At 45.6% G+C, this 21,791-nt stretch overlaps 1 protein-coding gene across 1 annotated transcript in view; it reads left to right on the top strand.

Annotated features, from left to right (window-relative positions):
• The window catches only part of LOC136624915 (gamma-aminobutyric acid receptor subunit pi-like), an 83,496-nt gene extending 62,241 nt beyond the window's left edge, over positions 1 to 21,255 (top strand). The window contains exons 8-9 of the mRNA XM_066598830.1: positions 10,142 to 10,335; positions 20,989 to 21,255. Coding sequence (XP_066454927.1) covers positions 10,142 to 10,335; positions 20,989 to 21,255 — 461 coding nt within the window. The remainder of the gene's footprint in view (positions 1 to 10,141; positions 10,336 to 20,988) is intronic.
• The last annotated feature ends 536 nt before the right edge of the window (positions 21,256 to 21,791 follow it).

Genomic DNA, 21,791 nt, shown 5'->3' with positions numbered 1-21,791 from the left:
GCAGAATGCCGACTCTGGATTCCTCAGCAAAAATCCACCCATGGACATTGGGCCTAAAGCTTGTACGGTTATTATTTAATTGGTTAGCCATTAAACAGGGGGATAACTAGAAAAGGCTGGGTCCATAGCAAACCTCTGAATGGCCACCTTTCTCCTGTTGCACCCTTGTGGCCATTACTGTATAGTAACAGAGCAGTCACAGGGAGAGATAAAGGGTGTAAAAAATTCACTGCATTAACTCCCTGCGGTTTATGGGCAGGATGACAGTAAGCAGATATTATAGGCTACAGCCCCTGTGGCAGGGAGCGGGGGCGTGCACACATGCACATTTTGCATTTCTACTTGCTTCACATAAGGTGATCGATATTTAATGTATCTGCACACAGAATGCGCATGCGCACGTGTTCCTATCTCCACCACAGGTGCAGTTGACAGTAGAAGTGGAATATTGTGCACTACATGCCTAGTGCAACTCCTACTCCTCATCTCTTTCAGATGCCTCCATGTATATATGATAGACGGTGCGTCCTGCAAGTGCGCAGCACTGGCAAGTGCGGGAAAGACAGGGCTGCAGGAAAAGCTTTTGGCAATATCTGACTGGGGTGGTTGTAGCTATGAGGTAGTCCAGCCAGGCCTCTTTTATGCCACAGGGCTGGCAGCTCATTAAACTCAACACGTTACACAGTGTTCAACAATCACCGTCCTTATGATGGAGAGCTCTCTATTTCCGCAACACGGCAAAATTCGGCCAGAGCTACCACAGCTACTACAGTCTGTCTAGGATTTTAGTCTTCTGGACAGAGCGATTCTCTGTCAGTGCACATGATTCAGCTGCTCCTAACCTCTCTATACAGACTATTGGGGTTCTTTCAAGGCATTCTGTCTAATAAACCCCAACCGTGCACCATCTGCTCATGCTTGCTTCAACTTGTCACCACCGCAGCTGCACAGCAGGAACTTGCTTGCCACACCTCACTCAGCAACACCCTGTGGGGCACAACATGACCCTTCCTTTGTCCACAGATGCACAAGTCCCACCAATCATAGTGACCTGGTGCTGTACACCTAACAATGACCACCGGATCCAGGTTCAAGGCCGCACAAACACATCCACACAGGCTACAACAGACACTGTTACAATTCTTCAACTACACAGTTCAGCACAAACCGTATAATATATACTCTATCTTTTTTGCCTGATATACAGTTACTCTGTTATCCTCTGCAGCGGTGTGATAACTATCTTTGTGGCATTTATCCTATTACACTAAAGCATTTACATAATAAACATTATTCATTAAAGACATTTCTCCTAATTATACTAGGAAGGTGTTGTTTTGTACTGTGCTCTTCCTCACCAGCTAACAATAACCACATGTAACAGCTTTCCAGATCAACACTCGGTATTTATGGCATTACTCCTAGTAATTAGCAGTATAGACTTATTCTCTAATGAACCTTAGAATTCTAACATTTTGCTGATATCCATTAGTGTTCTATGCAGTCTTTCTAAATTAGCTTTTCCATCCCCTTACAATTCACCAGACTTCCAATCTGCTGATCCAATCTTGTGGATACGTCATAAATTCTTAAGATGGGTATGCCACCATAAGGGTATGGTCACATGTGGTGGATTTTGGTACAGATCCACACGAAAATCCATGTCAAAAATCTATGTCAAATATTCACCATCTGGTGAATCTGCATCAAAATCTGCACTATTTGATGTAAAATTTGACGCAAATTTTGGTGCGGGTTTCCCACTTTGGAAAAGCCACACCGTATCTGGTATGTGTGAACGCACCTTAATATAGATCATATACAGTGTGTTTTTATTAACACTTTGTTTAGTAGCTTCTTTAAAAACTCTTCATTTGTAACATTTTTGCAGTGAGCCCTAGTATTGGATGAGACCTTCCAATTCCCCATAATAGACATTGAAGGGATTTCTCATGAAGACAATCCCAGTCCATATGCCCTATCTGGACTTTATAGAGGGAGTCCCTGGCTGGCAACCTCTCCTATGAACTATGCATATATTACAGGGAAGGGCATTCATCTGAATGGCTGCCATGTACAGTAAACCTACATTCCCGCGCTGCAGACACTGCAGGACAAATGTAGTATCTATAAGGCCGGCTGCACACCAGCATATCTGCATTGCAGAATCTAGAGTGGGCGTCTGCCTCTGGGTTCTGTAGCTAATTTGCCCATAGCATGCTATGGAAAAGTGCTTTTTCCTGCACATAAGCAGAAATCAATAGCGCTTTTTTTTTTCCGCTCGCGGAGGAAAAATGGCAGAATGCTCTATTATAGTGCGGTTTACGCTTTCATTAAAGTCAACGGAAGCAGTCTGACCCTCGGCCCGTCCACAACTAACATTACAGACAGGTCACAGATTCCGTGTCATCACCTGGCGACAGCGTTGGAGAATCTGTACTGCGCATGCCCGACGGCTCACTGGGCAGACCATCCACAGTACAGATAAGAAGAAAAGACAGGTACAGGGTCACCGGCTGGGCACAGGGTCGGATTCTTCTGCGGGATCCAAAATCTGTCCCGTTCATGTGCAGCCGGCCTTGTGTAGTATTATATGGTGGCCTGACTGGTTATGGCTTTTCAAGGCAAACTCAGTCAATTCCTGGTAGTGCCATGAGCCGGACCTGTGGTGATCAGCTGATCACTCCTATGGTTCCTTCATAAGAGAGGTTATCACTGACCAGACAGTCCCTTGAAGAGATCTACTGAGCAATATATTGTGATAAATGTTTAATTCATGACATACACTCAATGTAAAGGTATCTTTTGCCTTAAAACCTCACCTACTCTACAATGTATTAAGCGGGATCCTTACTGGGATCCCTGACCATAACGAACCTCAAGTCCCTAGTCAGTTCCGAAAGGACCAGAAGGGTCTGATGGCAAAATTAGGACATTTCACAAAGGATTTATGTTATAGAATGTTTTTCTCCCTACAATATAGGCAAGATTGGTCAAAAATGGAGCTACACTTTATCAGGGCAAACCCTTGTCTGTATGACCTATTAGGGTCTGTAAGACAGCAATCCATTGAAGTGTTGAGTGAACTTTTGAAAAATTTGGTTTGTCCAGTTTGTTGAACTTTGGCAAAAAAGTTTGGTTCAGCCCGAATTAGTTTGAACCGAACAGGAACTTTACCAATACTCCTAAAACTGGTGTATAACATTGTCTACAAGTCATAACAGTCCCCTTTCTCTATAAATGTATACATTATATAAATGAAGGGTATTAATATTAGGAATAATCCCATACAAACTCCATGCAGATGTTGTTCTTGGTTGTATTTGAACCAAGGACCCAAGCACTGCAATGCAACAATGCTAATCACTATGGAGGGGGGTTAGAAGGGGGGCAGGAATGGTGGCTTAGTAGTTAAAACTATTGCCATGTAGCACTGGGTATGTAGGTTCAAATCTGACAATGGGCAGCATCTGCATGGAGTTTATGTTCTCCCTGTGTTTGTGTGGGTTTTTTAATAATAATAATCACCGTTATTTATATAGCGCACACATTATAAAGGAGTGGAAATAATTAAAGTAAATTCAGCTGAAACAAACTGCTCATAATTCTGGGTTACAGCAAACCAAACATTTAGCAAAATCTGAGCCCCAAACAGGGTCTGACTGTTTTGATTCACTCAAGACCAGCCCAGGGTTATGTTGTATCCATATATCACTGCCATAATACTGTTGTCTTTTTTTATACAATAGTATTTAACACCTCATTGTTGTATAAGGGTACATGAATATCACAGATGCACAAGTCCCACCATCTTGTGCCCCATCGTATGCCAACTTTTACCTGGGTTGGTGGGAGGAAAAACACATCTACAGCAATGATCAATGGTCTGACAACATCACCTTATGGTTAAGATACATTGACGATATCCTAATCTTGTGGAAAGGAACAAAGGAAACATTCCAAGAATTCGTCAATACACTTAACACCAATAATCTCAATTTGAAAATCACCTCAGAGATTAACGAAAAGACGGTGGCATTTCTAGATCTTCTCATCCATAAAAAGGATGATGGATCCATTGTATCAACGCTATATCGAAAGACCACAGCAACGAATAGTTTGCTTAAATGGGACAGCTTTCATCCTTTAGCCCTTAAACAAGGTATCCCGAAAGGGCAATTCCTCAGATTAAAAAGGAATTGTTCTGATAGACAAGATTTTCAATCTGAAAGCCGTAAACTTAAACAGCGATTTCTAAACCGGGATTATCCAGTGGAGGTGATCGATAGAGCGTATCTGCATGCAAATGAACAACCACGGAACACTCTTTTGGTCCCACGTCAACGTGAAACATCTAACATCGCTCGAATTATCGGGACCTATGATACGGGCAGTAAAGATGTAAAAAGCATCCTTGGGCACTACTGGAATATTCTGACCAAAGACCCCGATCTTATGGATGTGATCCCACCAAGACCAGCAATCACCTTCAGACGGGGCCATAATTTACGAGACCACTTGGTGAAAAGCCATCTGGCATCTTCACCAACCCAAAATTGGTTGAATGGCAATAGACCTATGGGAACCTTTAAATGTCATGGCTGTGCAGCATGCCCTTTTATTTTGAAGAGCCATACATTCGTCAGTGCCAGCACCAAAAAATCTTATGTTAACAGATGCTTCATCAATTGTCGATTAAAAAATATCATCTATATGGCTTCATGTACCTGTCCGAAAAATTATATCGGCAAGACGTTACAACAATTCCGCAGACGCATATTAGGTCATATAGGAAACATCCGTCGGGGAGAATCCACACCATTGGCAGATCATATTAAGACCGTCCACGGAGGAGATGAATATGCCGTGAAATTTCAAGGGATCGAAATGATCCGTACTGATATAAGACGAGGCCATACCGACAAACGACTTCTCCAAAAAGAGGCATCTTGGATTTTTCGTTTAGACACTCTGACCCCCAAAGGGCTTAACGCCACTTTAAATTTCAACTGTTTCCTTTAACATCTACATAAGGCGTCTAATCCCTCTATTAGACTCGGGCATCATGCCTTATCTGGACCTTGTTTTCTGCTAAATATCTCATATATCAGGACCATCTGCACTATATATAGACATGACGGTTGCAATTGCTGGGTGCTTGACCATTTATTGGTGATAGATCCTAATATCATTCATTTTTAGTTTATAGCCTGCATCATTTATGTATCTTTGTATCGAACATATCGGCAACAAATACTAATGGACCCCTCTTTTTCCTATGAATAAGATTCCAGTATGTGTATCAATACAGTAATCAATTTACTCCATCACAAGACGTAGTCTCTCTATATATACATACGAATATTCTTCTCTCTTTCTCCATCTGGGGCAAACTTAATCCGTTCAAATGTACATCTCTTAGCTCGACAGGCACTCTAGGGACCATTTTGGACACCGGTTCGTGACACCTTTCCTCAATTATAGATGCATAGGACTTCTACAGAAGCAACTACATCCACCTATTTTGTAACCCATAAAGTCACCCTTATTGGGTGGATATAAACTGCTTGCATATATTGAATTCACATAGCAACAGCCTCAGTGATGTTGTTTAATCCGATATATTTATTCCACTTTGGCTGATATGCTGTGGGTTGGAATACAATAGAAATCTGGCAGCAATTAGACGCATATCATATGTGACGGGCTGACACACCCCTAAGTCATGCTCCTTTGGTGCCATGTCCTTACGAACAATGCGAGTATATTTGAAATTAGTTCTATAACATTCAATGGAGTTGGGTGGATCGCTATGATGCTACTCACAGCATCATCTCTAATGCCGTCATCTAACCACTATTGATGGGGCAACAATGGATTGGACACACCCCTAAGCTACGCCCCTCCATTACCGTGCCCCCTTGTATAATGCGAGCCTATTACCATCTATATGCCCAACATTGTATAGAGATGTTACTCACAGCATCATCTCTAATGCCGTCATCTAACCACTATTGATGTGGCAACAATGGATTGGACACGCCCCCAAGCTACGCCCCTCCATTACTGTGCCCCCCTGTATTATGCGAGCCTATTACCATCTATATGCCCAACAGTGTATAGAGATGTTACTCACAGCATCATCTCTAATGCCGTCATCTAACCACTATTGATGTGGCAACAATGGATTGGACACGCCCCCAAGCTACGCCCCTCCATTACCGTGCCCCCCTGTTTAATGTGAGCCTATTACCATCCATATGCCCAACATTGTATAGAGGTGGGCGGGACGATATGACATTACCTTTAGTGTCAGGTAGCCACTCCCAGGCCGGTATGTCGATCTGGGTGTGACGGATGCGACGCGGCGTGGTGACGTTGCACGCCTGCGTTCCACGGCGGAACGCGGAAGTACCGAGCTCTCAACGCTTGACGGCAACGAGCGATAGATGGGACGCGGCGTGCTGACGTTGCACGCTTGCGTTCCACGGTGTAACGCGGAAGCTCTTATCCCCCAACACGATAGGGACGGATGGGACGCGACGTGATGACGCTCTGCGCTTGCGTTCCACCGTGGAACGCGGAAGTCTTGATCTCGCACTCCACGCAATGGCCCAATAAGGAGGAACGAGTACGATCGGCTAACTATCTCTTAGTCCGATCTACTCGCTGACGGTTTTGGACCATGTTTGGGACATGCTGGCTAGCAATTTCTATAGCAAAACACTGATCTCCCAGACGGAGGTCAGTATTAATATTAGGCACAACCTCCGTCCCTTGTGATTGGCTGCCCTACCTGAATCACACCTCCAGGGGAGGAGCTATTGTGATATATAAATGAGAGCTATATAGAGAGACCTCAGATACCTGCAGCTCACCACCAGAGCCGCAGGCGCTGCTGGAGTTTACTCCTTATCCCTTTTTGCCTTGCTCTATCTTTCTTTCTCGTTCTGGAGACTATTACAGCTGACTCTGTTTTACTAATACAAGCCATTCAGTTAGCTTAAAATTGGTTTTTGCCATTGTGGCAGTTACTGGTAGCATATAGGCTGAATTGGGGTATTGTCCCCTATACTATACTTGCAGGGGGCTAACAGGTATTTAACCTGACAGCCGTCTATTTTGAAGCTACTAGTCCGTGGCGGACAGTTAACTGTTCATAGCTAACTACTCAAAAATCTGGGTACCATTTTAGAGTGGCATAACTCTGGCAGCATCTGTGTGCATCATGTATATTATTTTCACATGACGCACACGGTGCACTGCCTTTACATTCCATTCCAGAGTTATGCCCTCTAGGCTTTTCTCAGCATCTAACTGCGAGTCAATTAAGATCCAGTTATATTGATCTCTGGATCTTGAATGATTAGAGCATTCCTGGGACCTAAACTATTGTGGGGTTTCAGGCTTGATATCCTAATGAGGCAACTGGGAGTATTCCTTTGACTATAGTGACAGGCACATTTTAGCCATCGATCTGGTGTATCAATTCAGATAAAACTCTTCTTTGCTTATCTAAGGGCTTATTCTTGCCCAGCTCCTGATGAACTATTGGTCATTCCGATACAGAAACGCGTCGAGCAAAAAATCTTATTAAGAGCAGAAGTGTTATGAATATTAGAAGTACTGAGTATGAGCTATATGAACTATAAGGCTCCTAGTACATGGATCTGAAGAGTCATTAGAACAAGAACTGTGAAAAGAGTGCCAATAACGCACCGTACAATAAAGTGTAAATACTACACCAAACACACCGATCTAATAAATACCTAAGAGTCCGAAGAATTGAAATAGGCTGCGTCTATTCATATGACATATGATAGTCTCCTTCTGGAGTGCATACGAACCATATCACAGCCTTAAAACGACATATCTATATGGTTAGAGGCTACGGTTCCATCCATTGAATAAAGAGTACTAATAACGTACCGTACAATAAAGTGTAAATAATACACCAAGGGACACTGATCGCAAAACATCTAAGAGTCCCAAGGAATTAAGCAGGCTGCTTTGATTCATATGACATATGTCAGCCTCCTTCTGGAGCATATACGAACTATACCACAGCCCTAAACGACATATATTTATATGGTTAGAGGCTACGGTTCCATTCATTGAATATAAGTGACTCTTGGTTTTTTGTTTTTTTTTTCTGGGAAAGACTAAACGGGATTTGTTTGGGAGTCATTGACATATCCCTCCCTCCCATATCCTTCCCAGTATCCCACTGTTGTGGATTTGTCTGTCCTGTTACTAATTGTTTTATGTTTGGTTTTTGTTAGTAGGCCTTGACCTCGTTTTTTTAAGTAATCTGTAATAAAAGGTAAATTTTAATTCTATATCTGTGACGGCCTTAGTTTTGGATTTATATAGATAATTCATACCACTGTGTTTTGGTACATGAATATCATTGAGGCAATTGGGAACACTTTTCTTGACGGTCAGAGTGAAGAGCCTCCGGAAAGAGCAGACCCCACTTTGGAGGACTCAATACAACCATATATTGCATGGTAGCTCGTTAATTTCAATAGGCTTTTCATATGAGTAAGGCCTCGATCAGACGGGCGTTTTTTCACGCGATTTGCGGATCGCATGACGGATGCGCAACCGCAAATCGCGTGACCAGGGCCGACGATTCACCGAAAAATCTGCAGCTATCAGCGTTTTCGCGCAAAACGGGCCAGACACGAGGAATCGCAGATCGCGCGTATCTGCGATCTGCGGTTCCTTGTGTTCTATATATGCGCTCAATAGGGCCGGCGGCAGCAGTGCCGACCACATTGAGAACATATACTACAAAGATCATTCTCCTCTACCACAGCTGTAACAGCTATGGCAGAGAAGAACGATGTTCGCCCATTGAATTCAATGGAGCCGGCAATACAGCCGGCTCCATTGAAAGCAATGGGCTGCCGGCGAGCGCGGGATGAATTTTCGGGAAGGGCTTAAAAATATAAGCCCTTCCCTGAAAATCATCCTAAAGTGTGTAAAAATAAAAAAATATATATACTCACCTTGTCCCTGCAGCCGGAGTTCAGCCGCGGCCGGCCGGCCGTTCTCCTGAACTGCTCTGTGTAGCATTCAGCAGCCGGGGATTTAAAATCCCCGGCTGCTGAATGGGCTGCCTCTGATTGGTCACAGCCCTCACCAATCAGAGGCAGCTCTCACTCACCCATTCATGAATTCATGAATGGGTGAGTGAGTGCTGCCTCTGATTGGCTCAGCGCAAGGACCAATCAGGGGCAGCTCTCGGCTATTGAATGACAGCTGAGAGCTGGCCCTAATTGGTCCTTGCGCTGAGCCAATCAGAGGCAGCACTCACTCACCCATTCATGAATGGGTGAGTGAGAGCTGCCTCTGATTGGTGAGGGCTGTGACCAATCAGAGGCAGCCCATTCAGCAGGCGAGGATTTTAAATCCCCGGCTGCTGAATACTACACAGAGCAATTCAGGAGAACTGCCGGCCGGCTGTGGCTGAACTCCGGCTGCAGGGACAAGGTGAGTATATATATATTTTTTATTTTTACACATTTTAGGATGATTTTCAGGGAAGGGCTTATATTTTTAAGCCCTTCCCGAAAATTCATCCCGCGCTCGCCGGCAGCCCATTGCTTTCAATGGAGCCGGCTGTATTGCTGGCTCCATTGAATTCAATGGGCGAACATCGTTCTTCTCTGCCACAGCTGTTACAGCTGTGGCAGAGGGGAATGATCTTTGTAGTATATGTTCTCAATGGGGTCAGCACTGCTGTCGCCGGCCCCATTGAGCGCATATATAGAACACAAGGAATCGCAGATCGCAGATAGGCACGATCTGCGATTCCTCGTGTCCTTTAATTTATCGGACATCCGCATAAAAATCGGCCATGTGACCGATCCCATTGCGAAGCAATGGTTCTATTTATGCGCAGATCGCATGCGCAAATCGCACGAAAAAACGCGCCCGTCTGACCGAGGCCTAACAGTTGATTACTGAGAGCTCTAGCAGCCATTATTACTATTTCCATCAGTGCTGTAGACTTTGAATAGTGTCAGAGCCGGACACATTTTGTCAAGCAGTGTTATGCTGTTAGTCCCTTTTGAACAGTTTCTGCCCTAATATTATAATACATTCAGTTGTATCCCTGCTCTGACTTTTTCAGGTGTCACAACAGTCCTTACCATGACCACACTCATGATGGGCGCGAGGACCTCTCTACCCAATGCAAACTGCTTCATAAAGGCAATTGACGTCTACCTTGGCATTTGCTTCAGTTTTATATTTGGAGCCCTTCTGGAATATGCAATCGCACATTTCTGTACCCTTCGTCAGCCAGACCACAAGAACATCATAAAGGTACAGTACCCAATATACAGAATACAAGAAATACATCCATTCTTCTGTTTCCCTATTTCCTCTCTTTATAATGGTATGTCTCTAGGACTTGCTCACACCTACTTACCTTATAGTCTGTGTCTCTTCACCTGCTGTGTCTGGTTGCCAGAACATATCAGGAATTATAATTTTGGAATGCCATAAGTTATAAACCACTGACCTATACACTTGTATACTCTGGAGTTGTGCTCCCCAACCTTTACTCTACAGCTCTTGTCATAAGATGTCGAAGCACGTTGGCAGTTGCCCCAGGTTGGAGACCACTGCTTGCATCCATCTATGTAATGTCGGATAATGTTGAAAAAAGAAGAACCTGAACTGGTAAAATACTGCACCTAAATGGGTTTTCTGGGACTTAGATGCCGATGACCTATTCTTTGGATAGATCATCAAACTCAGATGGTTGGGGGTCCGACTCTTGGCAACCTCACTGATCAGTTTGAAGGCAGGCGGGGGTGCTGGGAAATGGACCCCACTGATCCGATACTGATTACCCTTAGGATAGGTCATTAATATCTGAAGGTACTTTTACATGGACCAATAGTCCAAGTAATCACTCAAAAGAGAGATTATGGGCAACCGTCGTCTCATGTAAACATGGGACCCAACAAGGCAGGTGAGAGAAAATCGATCACTTGTTGAATCCAATTGGTTTTTAGTTGACCTAAACACCAAGCAACTGTAGGTCTGTTTAATCAATCTGTTACCATACAGCGCGGCATGGGGTCCCGCGGTCGGCGCGCGTCGCTCCGGCGTCGGCTCCAGCAGCCTGGAGCCCTGTGTCGAGGTCATCCCAGCAGCTTGGGTTGGCCAGTGGGCGGCGGCGTGGGCGTGCCCGCCCGTAGGGGGCCGCCCGCACTCCTCTGTGCTTCTTATACAACAGTGGGTGGAGTTGCCTCCTCCCACTCTCCGCCCCTGGGCGGAACCTTGTGGTTAAAAGACTGGCAGTGAACTGAGCTCACTGCCAGTTATTGGTTCTGCATGCACCTAGCCAGTCTGTCTGCGGGTCTCCTCAGCCAGTCCCTAGTTGCCGGTCAGCTCCCTCTGGTTCCCTATTACTCTGTCTGTTTTTGTTGGTTCTGTTTGCCTCTAATCTAGTCTGGCTCAGTCAGCACTAGTTGCTATCCAGCACCCTGCCAGTTTGCCTGTGAAGTTCCATCTCCAGCCTTGTAAGTTTTGTTGGTCTGATTCATCTGCCTCCTCTGTTGGCACTCTGTTCCCCCCATTAGGTAGTTTCCTTCTTGTCAGCCGCCAGGTCCCTAGCCAGGGCAGGGACCGCCGTCCAGTTGTCCGCCTGGGGTTAGCCAGGGCCGAGGCAAGTAGGCAGGGACAGTGGGGTGCGGGAAGATCAGGGCACCCCACTTGGCGCTCGGGGGGCAGAGTGCCGTAACATAATAACTGGCCCTTAAAATATTGTTTTTCTTTTCATGGCGGCGATCAGCGCCCTTGCAAACCAGCTGCAAGACCTGGTGCCGGTGATCCGGGATTTGTCAGCTCGCATGGTGGCCCAGGAGCAGTGGGCGTTGTCGCAGGGGCAGAACGCCTTTACCTGTCCCGAACCCAAGTGCCCGCTTCCTGAGGTGTTCTCTGGGGAGAGGAACAAGTTTTTTGTTTTTCAACAGGCGTGTCGCCTGTTTTTTCAGATGCGTCCCCATTCTTCCGGCTCGGAGGTCCAGAGGGTCGGGCTTATAATGTCCCTGCTGCGGGGCTCTGCCCAGACCTGGGCCTTTTCCATTCCCGAGGGTTCCCCCTCCCTGCAGTCGGTGGACTCCTTTTTTCAGGAACTCGGGGGTATCTTCGATGAACCGGACCGAGTGGGGTTGGCGGTTTCGCGGTTGCTGGCGCTGCACCAGGGGTCGCTTTGTGTGGAGGATTATTGCTCCAATTTCAGACGCTATGCGGGCGATACTGCATGGAACGATAGCGCCCTGAAAGACGTTTTTATGCAAGGTCTCTCGGACGCGGTCAAAGAACTGTTGATCTCCCATCCCGTTCCCGGGTCCTTAAAGGAGGCTATGGAATTAGCAGTGAAGGCAGATAGGAGGCTCAGGGCTGGGAAGCAAGATAGACCGACCCATAGAGTCAGGGAGGTCATTTGTCCTGTTCCCTCCCCGTCCGTACCAGTCTCTGTTCCCGAACCTATGGAACTGGACCCGCTGGACCCCGAGGAGCGACGCCGGATTCGGTTATTACATCATCTCTGTCTCTACTGCGGGAAAGCTGGACATCGGGTGATAACTTGCCCCTGGAGGCCTCAGCGTTCACAGTCTGAATCGGCAGAAAGACTTCCAGTCCTAGGCGATTGCAGGGAGGGTCGCCTAGGACCTCAGGTACGTCCTAGACTTCTGATACCCTGCCAGGTTAGATTCCGGAACTTCTCCCGCCTAGGGCAGGCGTTTATTGATTCCGGAGCAGCTGCTAACCTGATAAGCATGCGTCTCGTTGAGCCCCTGAGGGCTGAATTTGTGGCGCTGAAGACGCCAATTCGTTTTGCTAGCATTGATGCTACTCCTCTTGCTTCGGGCTTGGTACAATGGAGGACCCCAGTGTTACAACTCACGGTGGGGGGTCGCCATTCGGAAGGTCTATCCTTCCTGGTGATGGAGAAAATGTCAGTAGACATGGTACTAGGGATGCCGTGGCTGGCGTTGCACAACCCCCAATTCGATTGGGCCACTGGGGAGCTAACCCAGTGGGGGCCGTCCTGCCATAGCCATCGCGCTCCCCTTCCTCCCTGCTCAGTCGATACCGCACTCAGTCCCCGAGGTATCACTTACCCTCACACCCCGTCCGCCCGTCCTGCTGCTGATGTCGCCGCCGGTGCGCTGCAGGGGGGACGGAAGAAAGGGGTGGGGTCTCGTATGCAGTTGCGTTGTGAGGAGAGTCTGTCGGTATTTGAGCCGTACAGGGTGGGACAGAAGGGGTACCGGCCCTCTGGAAATCGCAAAAGGAGGGGTCGCACGGGGTTCCATAAGTCTTTGTCGAAACCTGTTGTCTCTTCGGTGATGCCCACCTCCGGTCCCCCGCCGCCCACCCTGGTCTGTGATGAAGTGGAACACAAGGCCCAGGAGGTCCTGGATTCTTGCCGGGGTCCAGGAACCTTACAATATTTGGGGGCCCGGAAGAGTTTTTTGGAGTATGATAGCTCAGATGACAGTGATTTTAAAGTTAGAGATGCCTCAGATTTTGAAGGCAGCGTCATTGGTAGCGAGAATGGGTCAAAAGACAGTGGTGAATTGTTGGACATTGACTCGGAAGACGACCTGAAACATGACGATATGTCAACGGTTGGCCCTGAAGGTAATGGGGCAGCCACAGACTACCGAAGTCATGGACCTGAGGATCAGTCCATGGTGTCCGCTCAGGAGGGTCACATTCTCGGGTCGGTACAGCGTTTTTACAGCCGTTGCCTGGATAAGCCTAGTCGAGTTTCCGGGGGCCGGAGGTCCCCCGTCAGAGGGGGGGGTAATGTTACCATACAGCGCGGCATGGGGTCCCGCGGTCGGCGCGCGTCGCTCCGGCGTCGGCTCCAGCAGCCTGGAGCCCTGTGTCGAGGTCATCCCAGCAGCTTGGGTTGGCCAGTGGGCGGCGGCGTGGGCGTGCCCGCCCGTAGGGGGCCGCCCGCACTCCTCTGTGCTTCTTATACAACAGTGGGTGGAGTTGCCTCCTCCCACTCTCCGCCCCTGGGCGGAACCTTGTGGTTAAAAGACTGGCAGTGAACTGAGCTCACTGCCAGTTATTGGTTCTGCATGCACCTAGCCAGTCTGTCTGCGGGTCTCCTCAGCCAGTCCCTAGTTGCCGGTCAGCTCCCTCTGGTTCCCTATTACTCTGTCTGTTTTTGTTGGTTCTGTTTGCCTCTAATCTAGTCTGGCTCAGTCAGCACTAGTTGCTATCCAGCACCCTGCCAGTTTGCCTGTGAAGTTCCATCTCCAGCCTTGTAAGTTTTGTTGGTCTGATTCATCTGCCTCCTCTGTTGGCACTCTGTTCCCCCCATTAGGTAGTTTCCTTCTTGTCAGCCGCCAGGTCCCTAGCCAGGGCAGGGACCGCCGTCCAGTTGTCCGCCTGGGGTTAGCCAGGGCCGAGGCAAGTAGGCAGGGACAGTGGGGTGCGGGAAGATCAGGGCACCCCCACTTGGCGCTCGGGGGCAGAGTGCCGTAACACAATCAGTCGTTCATCTATGCATGACTGCCTGTTCACTCGGAATGGAGGTGGTTGGTCGGAAGAGATCTCTGGCCGCCCCACCTCCATGCAGGGACTGATCAATCCTCCTGCGTAAAAGCAGAAGAGCAATCGATGACAATGCCTGACAGTTGATTTGCATAAAAATACCCTAAGTCCCCCCTTAATTCCCAAAAAACGCCTCTTAATATTTTCCTCTATTGAGGACAGAGTGCATCATATTTGCTAAATATAAGTAATTCTCTAGAATACTGTATGTAATTTGAATAGAACTCAGTCCAGCACCAAGCACACCTATAGCATAAAGCCTTTTACTCTACAACTATCTTAAAGTACCTTCTTAATGACCGCCCGGCTCATTTCCTAGAAGTTCAGTCCTCGGATGTATTTATACACAGAATAAAATCCCATCTGCTTGTCACAATTAGGCACATTTTAGAACGTCTGTAAACTTTTATCACAATTAGCAGGTACAATGTTCATTGCTTGCCGGTCAGATCTTACAAGTCAGAGAGTGAGCTCAGGGCTTTAAAGGAACAGTCCAGGTAAACTGATACACTATGTCATGCAGATACAGAGGCTGGGGAGGCGGTGCATGGAGTGTTACCCTTTTACATGGACCGATTATCGTTCAGTGTAAATGCATGCCAGCATTGAGCGATGAATGGGAATTCGCTTCTCGGTCATCGTCCAGTTTCTGCATGCAGAAAACTGAATGACAGATCATCCTGTGTAAAGATGCACTTGTTCCTTTTATGAATGACTGCCTACTTGCTGTATATGGAGGTGGGCGGGCTGGAACGATCCCCGGCCACTCCCCCTCCATTCACGAGCGATGCTCATTCCTGTGTACAAACGGAGAAGAAGAAAGAAGTGTTCTTTAACCACATCTGTTCTCCTTTACAAGGTACATAGCCATGAGCACTGTAATGCAGAGAAAAAGTGGAAGTGTTACTTCTGCTATTTGACACGGTGATCATGTAACCGCCGGATGCCCTCTATCTTACAGCAGAGCTGCACGGTCCTAGCAGACCCTGATCAGCTCTGTTAGTGACTATTATCACTACAGAGGATGTTTTCCCCTGTAACTGGGGCTCCTATGGATGCGGCTCCTGTGGATGCCCCAGTTGCCCATAGAAATCTTTGGAGAGAAAACTTGGGGGAGAAGAGAGGTCCTGGTGAGATATTGAGGTCAAGAGCCTTGCACAATGAGTGTCTATAGCTTCTAGTAAGTATCTTATCTCGCCCCAGTGCTAGATTCACATCTACACTGCCCAGTACTGCTGTATAATGTCCTCCATTCTGCTGCTGCTTCTTGTCTGTATGAGAGATAGTGATGGGGGAGCAGGAACTTCTCTTCTCTGTGTGCAGTGTATGGAAGACATCATAGCAACTAGCGTTCTTCTAAAAGCTCAAGGAAAACTGACGATTAGAGATACAACCTTCATAGGTGGAAACTGGATAAAAATTTCACATAATCGTATAGCAGCCAGATATTGTTCTATTTCACATACACACATGACAGCGTATTCTGAAAAGTCACCAGGAAAGTTAGGAATTAAGTTAACTAACTAAGTTCTAATTGATGTCATTTATGAACAGGCGTAAGCGAACAAAAAACAAAAAAAAATCAAAGTTTTCCTATCAGTGGTTGAGTTTGGCCTAAGATGCCACTGAGCTTTGTTTTCTGTCACAGAGCTACGTTTCCACCCCACTGCCCGTTAGGTTGCTTTTATGCTTCATTTCCTTTCAGTAGGCTTTAAATGCCTAATTAATCCATCCAGGAAGAAGTGTAAAGAGCAAAATCTTACTGAGAGTCTTTAAATATAATTGCTCATTTGCTGCCTCTCCACAAAGTAACTGCACAGTACAAACCACAGTGGGCACTGTACTCCGTTTACTTTGGTGTCATTTGTGATGTTCCGAGTCCTTAGATGTTTCTTCTTCCAATTTTAGAACTAGTTCTACCTTATGATGACCTCTACTTTCCCTGGAATGGAAGTACTTGTTGCAAGGACATACTTTTTTTAAAGCTATAACTTAAAAAAATAGTAAATCATTAATTTGAGTACTACTTTTTATTAATGACCTAGTGTCTGTGACAAGACGCATACTGTACACACACTGAATGGCCACTTTATTAGTATTAGGGACCTCCACTTAGTACCCCGTTGGACCTCTGTGGCCTTCAGAACCTCAGGAATTTGTTGTAGTATAGATCCCACTAGGTGTTGGAATTGTTCTGCAGGAACATTGGCTCATATGACAGGAAGCATCCTGTAGTTGCTGCATCTTATGGTACATGAGCCACAACCTAGATGGAGGAACTGTCATGTTTTGAACAGCTGACAGAAAGGGTTCGTCGATTTATGCTGCTTGTGAGAAATTCTGACCTCCCATCAGCATGGTGAACAGAAATCTGGATTCATTTACGCAAGCGATGTTTTTTCCTGCTCGGTGATCCAAGTTTTGTGTTTTTTACCAACTGGAGTGTCAACTTTTTTGTTTCTCTTAGACACAATGCTGCTGGAACTGGTCATTTGCTGTTATAGCCCATCCGTACTAAGGGATGACGAGTTGCACATTTGGAGCACCAGTGCTGTCTTTGTCTGCACTTTGCTTGATTGTGCAGCATCTGTTTTTCAGAACGATTCTTGACATCCTCCTTTGACCCCTTTTGTCTATGAGTAGTTTATATCCACAGGATTCCCTTTTACTACATGTTTTTCCTTGATCACACCATTCTCAGTATACTCTCCACGCTATTGCACAGCAAAACCTCACAAGGTTGTCTGTGTATGAAATTCTGGCATCAGCTATTCTAACACCGATGATCAGGCCTCGTTGGAAGTCGTTCTGATCACTCAATTTTCTTATTCTAATGTGGATTCACACTGAAACACAAAATAGGTTCAGTTGATTTTTTTTGCTGTAGTTCAGGGTCACAGCTCTAATTTCCATACAGGGAAGCTCTAATCCTGAAATGGTTGTTGTCTCTAATAAAGTGGGATTCAGTGTAAATCCCTATGGAGATATAATTAGACTGTGTTCACACTACTATATACCATTCTGTTGGTTTCCCATTGCTCTTAGAGTTCTCTTCATACGCTCAAAGTTAATCTGATAAATCCATTAGAAGTCAATAGGATGTCGGGATCCCATAGGATCCATTTGATAATGGATGTGTGATAACTGTCTTGGCTCTGTTAATAACAGAAGACATCATGCAAGTCTCAATAGAGGCAAGGCTGGTGTTACGATCGTGTGGGAAAACTAAGCACGGGGCCCACACGATCGTGACCAAAAGAGAGAGATGCGCACACACTGGTTTCAGGCATATGCCTCTGTGCTACCAGGAGGACGACATGGCTTTTACCTGAGCGGGGACATCGCCCCAATAAGGGAGGCCCAGCGGTCTTCGGATCTGGACCCTAGCTACTCCTAGGAACCACGTACCAGAACAGGACACACAAACATGCCACATGACAGGGACAGAACAACAGGACACACAAAGCCAGAATACACAGCATACAGCAGCCAAAATGCAACCACTAGTAACAGATGATAAGCTGAATATAAATACCAGGTATTAGTTGACATTTTGTACAAAACATGGAAGCTAGCAGGCCACTTCATGGCTCCTGGCTATAACGCTAGTCCCTATACTAACCAGGAGTCCAGCAGAACAAACTGACACAAATCTGACAGAAAATAAATGTACAAACGGACATGAACCAGCAAGACCCCAAACACACAGCAAGCTGCAACAGACAAGGATTCATGACTGCTCACCCTGAACACCAAACTCACAGAAAGCTGTAACGGACATGGATACATGACTGCTCACTCTGGACACAAGACAGAGACTGACAGGAGCTGGGTTTATATGTGAGCAAAGACTCAGAGGATTGGCTATCAGGAAGTCACCACACCCAGCCAGCTCAATCATTCAACACCTGTGTAGCTGTGCTGCTAGAAACAATAGTACCTCAGGTCTCAGCAGCACAACGTAACAGCTGGCTCCATAGAAAATGGGACCCTGGGTAACAAGTAGGCCTCTCCTCATCATATTTAGACATTTTACATGTAAATTCAAAAGCAGTACTGTTTTCGAATACCACAACATACAGGACAAATCATCAAATGTTTGGACACACATTTCTATGCTATACTTTTTTTCTACATTGTAGATTCATATTGAAGACATGAAAACTATGAAGGAACACGTATGGAATTAAGTAGTAAACAAAAAAGTGTTAAATAAATCAGAATATGTATTATATTTTAGTTTCTTCAAAGTAGACCTCTTTTGCTTTGATGACAACTTGGCACACTCTGGGCATCCTCGCAATCAGCTTCATGAGGTAGTTGCCTGTAATGGTTTTCAATGGTCTTGAGGGAGTTCCCAGAGGTGCTGAGTACTTGTTGTCAAGTTTTCCTTCACCCCCACTATCACACCACCTCCAGACTTCAAGGTGGGAATCATAAGCTTTGAAACCATCTGCTCACCTGTTTTACTCCTCGCAAAGGCATGGCAGTTGGAAGCAGACCATATAATAGATTTCCATTGGTGTAATGCCCATTCCTTGTGTTTCTCAGTCCAAGCATGTCTCTTCTTGCTGTTACTGCCCCTCGGTAGTTTCTTCTTTGCAGCAATTTGTCCATAAAGACCTGATTCTCGCAGTCTCCTCTGAACATTTGATGTTGAGATGTATCTGGTACTTGTGTGGTAGTTATGTGGGCTCTAATCTGAGGTGCTGGTAATTTGTGGCTTTCGAGGCTGGTATCTCTAATGAACATATCCTCTACATGGAAGTAACTCTTGGTCTTCCTTTCCTGGGGCGGTCTTTATGAGAGCCAGTTTTATCATAGTGTTTGATGGTTTTCAGGACTGCACTTGAGGATCCCTTCAAGGTTCCTGAAATTTTCTAGTCTGACTGAATTTTATGTTTTAAAGTTATCATTGACTGTTATTTCTCTTGACTAAATTGAGTTGTGCTTGCCATAATCTGGATTAGAACAATAGTTGAATAGAGTTAAACACTGTATGGGACCTGTGTACAAACCTGACCTCTGCACAACACGACGGATGGTCTCAAAATCATTAAGAAGGCAGGAAGTTCCACAAATTAAATCTTGACAAGGCATACATGTTGACTGCAAACCATTCCAGGTTATGACCTCATGAAGCTGATTGACAGAATGCCAAGAGTGAGCAAAGCTGTCATCAAAGCAAAATGAGGCTACTTTGAAGAATGAAAAATATAAAACATATTCTGGCTTGTTTAACACTTTATTTCCTTCCTAATTCCACACGTGTTCCTTCATAGTTTTCTCGTCTTCAATTTGAATCTACCATGTAGAAATTAAAGGCAAAAAAAAGCATGAAATGAAAAGGTGTGTCCAAACTTTTGTCTGATACTGTACATCTAGGCAATGCCCACACAATGCGGTCATGCCATACAGAAAAAAAAAAAGTATAATACCTAAATAATACCTCTATGAAGTATTCAAATAACTCATAACGTGTGAGCATTAGTCTACCTGAATACTGCAACTAAAAGTAGAGGTCATGTAGCTCCTGGGAACCCCATCCTCGTGGGATCTTCTAGGTCCTATACACATGCCCATTTGCCACCCTATAAAACTAGTTCAGAACAGAGCCTCAGTCTAAGGCCTCTTTCACACGAGTGACACAACCTCGGCCGAAAATCATGACCGTCGGAAGAATTGGATTCCAATGCTTTTGTTCAGATGGGTGAATTTCCAGTGTGTAAAATCGGCAAGCCAGAATAGATAGTACATACGGTGTGCACTCCGGCCAGGTGATTTTACATCAGCCATTCCCATAGACTCCTATGGGAGTCTGTGGGAGCTGCTGGGAAAGGGATGTGGGAGGGAGTTTAGTAGCGTCTCATGTGATCAAAGTCCCTCCTTTTCCGAGGAGCTCCCGTAGGCTGGTGAGGGAGGGGAAGGGAATTGAGCGTGGCAAGAACTGCTAAAGTCCCTCTCCCTCCCCTTGCCGGCAGCTCCCATAGGCCTCTATGGAAGCTTCTATTACTGCTATCAGCCAGCAAGGGGAGGGGGCGCTGCTAAAGTCTCTCCCCCCGGCCCACAAAATTCTGGGCTGCGGTGTATATATGCTGCAGCCTGGCCATGTGAACATAAGTAAAAATGGGAAATTTAGCCGCGTCTTTGCGCTTTGCCCATTCATGCAATTTTTGGGTGCGATGCGGGCATCAGAAGATCGCAACGCCCGTGTGAAAGAGGCCTAACAGTGCAATTTTGCAGCCATGGTACCCAAGGTTATCAGATTTACCAAATCCTATTATGAAGTCAGAAGTGTCTCATTAAGGAAAGTTTTTTTTTTTCAATAAAACTCTTTTTCAATAGTAATGATACTAATACTGTCTGATGTGTCCATTTTACCCAAAGGACCTTGAAGAAGAAGACATGGACATGAATGGGACCATAAATGCTGTTTCCAGGAGAGAAAACAGCCGGACCGAAATTGACAGCAGTAAAGATAAGAAGAGCCGAGGCAGCCGCGTCACATCAAGATCCATGAAAATAGCGCATTGTATTTTGTATTGCTTCCAGGTTGAGAATCCGCACCACATAGATAACTACTCCAGACTTTCCTTTCCATTGTGCTTTATTATAGTTAATGTTTTTTACTGGGTGTATTATTTGTATTTTTGAAGCATTTCTGCTACAGAATATACAGAATAATCTGAGAAAAAAACTGTGAAGTAATCTTCTCCTGTAAAAGGAATGAAAGGAATCATTATTGTTATTTTTAGGGAAACTTCAACTCACACAAGTGCAGTAATATTTATACCGGTGACCTGCAGCTACAGGGTTATCCAGCTCTGAACGATTGACAATGGATCCTCAGGATACAGATGTAGCAAAGTTTAACTTCACTCTCAATGTGTTCCGAAAATGTCCCGTGCCGCAGTTTAATAATCACCTTTTTTTTCCCTTTAATAGCTTTTCAATCCATTTTGTTGCGTTAGGGGAACAATAAGTTTTTAGTGGCTTAAAATAACTTTGTGACATGTTATCACACTCAGGTGAAACTTTGCTACATGTGTAGGTCATCAATAGCTCAACAGCTGCCCAGGACTGCGCCGAGCAACTGGTCGTCATACCTCTGTGCCAATAGAGTCGGAAGCACACAGCTCCGTAAGCACTGCAGTGGCCCAAAATGGTATTGCAGGCAAAGTTCCCATTAA

This window comes from Eleutherodactylus coqui, chromosome 4 (genome assembly GCF_035609145.1).
Source record: "Eleutherodactylus coqui strain aEleCoq1 chromosome 4, aEleCoq1.hap1, whole genome shotgun sequence".
NCBI lineage: Eukaryota > Metazoa > Chordata > Amphibia > Anura > Eleutherodactylidae > Eleutherodactylus > Eleutherodactylus coqui.
This window is presented reverse-complemented; position numbering and strand designations above follow the sequence as displayed.